General features: G+C 32.1%; 1 protein-coding gene across 1 annotated transcript in view; it reads left to right on the top strand.

Moving 5' to 3' along the window:
- The window catches only part of LOC119834807, a 3,397-nt gene extending 2,144 nt beyond the window's left edge, over positions 1-1,253 (top strand). The window contains exon 3 of the mRNA XM_038359317.1: positions 798-1,253. Within this exon, the coding sequence (XP_038215245.1) occupies positions 798-1,253 (456 nt within the window). The remainder of the gene's footprint in view (positions 1-797) is intronic.
- Positions 1,254-2,616: the final 1,363 nt, after the last annotated feature.

Below are 2,616 nucleotides of genomic sequence, written 5' to 3'. Positions count from 1 at the left end.
GTAATAAATGTTATTTGCAGTTAACAATTTTCTTTTTTCTTTATTACAATATTTATGGCAAGACTAGGTATAACCTATATATATTTGAAACAGACCAGGGACCAGGAGAAGGGATATAACAACACAATGTTCATTCAGTATTGTTACTGCCCTTGTTATTTTGAGTAACGCAATAATAAATATCTACATGTGTAGATATTATAGATAAATTCCCTAACTGCATGCAAATGTAAATGTATATGGGGCATATGTAAATGCCCCATATTCATTGATCCATAGCTATGTAACCACTAAAAACTTGTCAGATTAAATTTTATTTCAATGATGTGGTGCATGAAAAATATTAACTTGAATATTGTATTTTCTTGTGTTTGATTTTACGCGAGTATTATACATTAGAAATTAAAAACCCGATGTTTCAAACACTATAGTGAGCGTGGTCTGTCTCCCCGTGACCACACTCGTTGTAAAGTTAAAATCAAATCCGTTAAAAGTTTTTAATTTCTAAACTTGAATATTCTCTCTCTATTATCATAAGATATATTATATTCAGGTGAATAATCACCTGAATATTCTATGACACTCTTATTAATTCTAATAGGTACAAACCTATTTACCTCTTATTAATTCTAATAGGTACTAACCCACAAGGGTTACTTGATTATATCAACATTTAGCATCATGTCATCCTACAATTAAATTTTTCAAATGTATAAATGTGTTCATTCTGCATGCAAATTCTTACATTCTTCTCATATATAGACATTATTTGTAAATATTTCAAATTTTTGTTTCAGAGTCAATATAAAGAAAAATCAAATGTCATACCAGTTAAAAATACAACTTCAGAATGGAAAGAAATTCATGAAGAAGATAGTAACATATCTCATCAGGATATTAATTTAGAAAGTGTTAAAATGCAAGCTTTGGCTTTACTAAATGAAAAGTATTGTGACAAAAATGGCAATTGTTCCTCAAAAGAGAGAATAAAGTTTGAAGACAGCAATTATGAATCAAATGCCTATCCTATAGAATATCCAGCGCCGAAGCGAAGGAGAGTAAGGCACAGAAAAAGAAATTCCAAAGTACCTCTTAATGAAACTACTGAAGATTGCATAGACTGCGCTCTCGCTGCTCCCACTGCACCCTCCGCGCCCGCCGCCCCGACCGTCCGCCCCGCATCCCCCGACCCCGTACAGCGCAACCGCATCGCCAGCACTCGCGCACCTCGACTCGTGCGCTCCTTACTTTGATACTAATCATTCAGTCATTCAAATTCTCTACTTCTACGACTTGAAATACTGTATAATCTTATCTTGGAATATATAAAAAATTATTTCAATATTTTCTTTTCTCTTCAGAATGAAGTAGAAGTCGAGAAAAAAGAGGCGACACGGCCGCACAGCCTCATCTTGAAGCAAAAAAAAAAAATCAGGCGATTTTCGATCCCTTTGCTAACTTTGTTGTGATTTTAATCAGAAGCCTGAATTTTCAGTTACCAAATGCTTACTGCATTTGCAAACACAGTTTATTTCAAACTAGCTGCGCCCCGCGGTTTCACCCGCGTAAGTCCGTATCCCGTAGGAATATCGGGATAAAAAGTTGCATATGAGCCATTTTCAAAAAAAGTGTACATTGTGACTAACATGCTCAAAATAGTGACTGAACTGTTTCGTGACATTCCTGTATTTTGGTACAAATATTAGTCACATTTATTGTAAACTAGAGTTTACACTAAAAATATTTAGGTGTTAGTATAGAATAAGTATAAATGAAAATTAACATTAAAGTAATCAAAACATTTATTTCAAAAAAAAACTTGTTTTATAAATGACACATTAACTATTACGTAACAAATAGACAAAAAAATCTTAAGAGACTTATTCTAAACGTTTTGGTGAATCAAAGCATTATATTTTGGTATTTTTACTTTACTTAGTACATATTAACAAGACACAAATTGATTGATTAATTTTGGTTTAATCTTTCTATCTGTTTTTTGTCGATATACTCTTTTTTTTCAATGCGTTATTTTCCCGCTTCAATTTCTCAAAAGATTCTCTTATCAGTGCTACTTTTTTTCAATGCTGCCCTCTATCTCCTTTCGAAGCCTGCGTTCGGCGGCGCTTTGTCTTCTTCATTTCTCACCTTTCCATCTGTATTATTTTTTCTTCTTTTTCTTTTCTCGCCATTGCTTTCTCCTTTTACTTTGTTCTGTTGACGATCGCTGACCAATAAGCTTTCTTTTATTTTTCATATATTCAACATGTTTCTCTTTTAATTTCTTCGTATTAATCAGGTTATTGACTTCTGAGTTTTTCTCTGCGCTTACGTTGACATTCGGCTGCGCTCATCGGCGTTTTTCTAAAAACAACAGTAAAAAATTAGAAGTAATAAAATGAGTGTTAAAAAAAAAAACGAAAAAAAAAAGAAAAAAAGTTATATTGATAAAATGACTTTTTTTTTTTTTTTTCATGTGCTCTTTAAGACCTACAACGCATAAATAAAATTTGTATTAACAAGACAATAATTTATCGAACTACATTCATCAATAAATGAATACTTGAAAAAAAAAAAAAAAAATTGTATATCTATAAGGCCGGACTTCGGCTTTAA

The sequence above is a fragment of the Zerene cesonia genome, chromosome 20 (genome assembly GCF_012273895.1).
Source record: "Zerene cesonia ecotype Mississippi chromosome 20, Zerene_cesonia_1.1, whole genome shotgun sequence".
In the NCBI taxonomy this organism is placed as follows: domain Eukaryota; kingdom Metazoa; phylum Arthropoda; class Insecta; order Lepidoptera; family Pieridae; genus Zerene; species Zerene cesonia.
The sequence above is the reverse complement of the archived record's forward strand: the minus strand, read 5'-3'. Positions and strand labels throughout refer to the sequence as shown.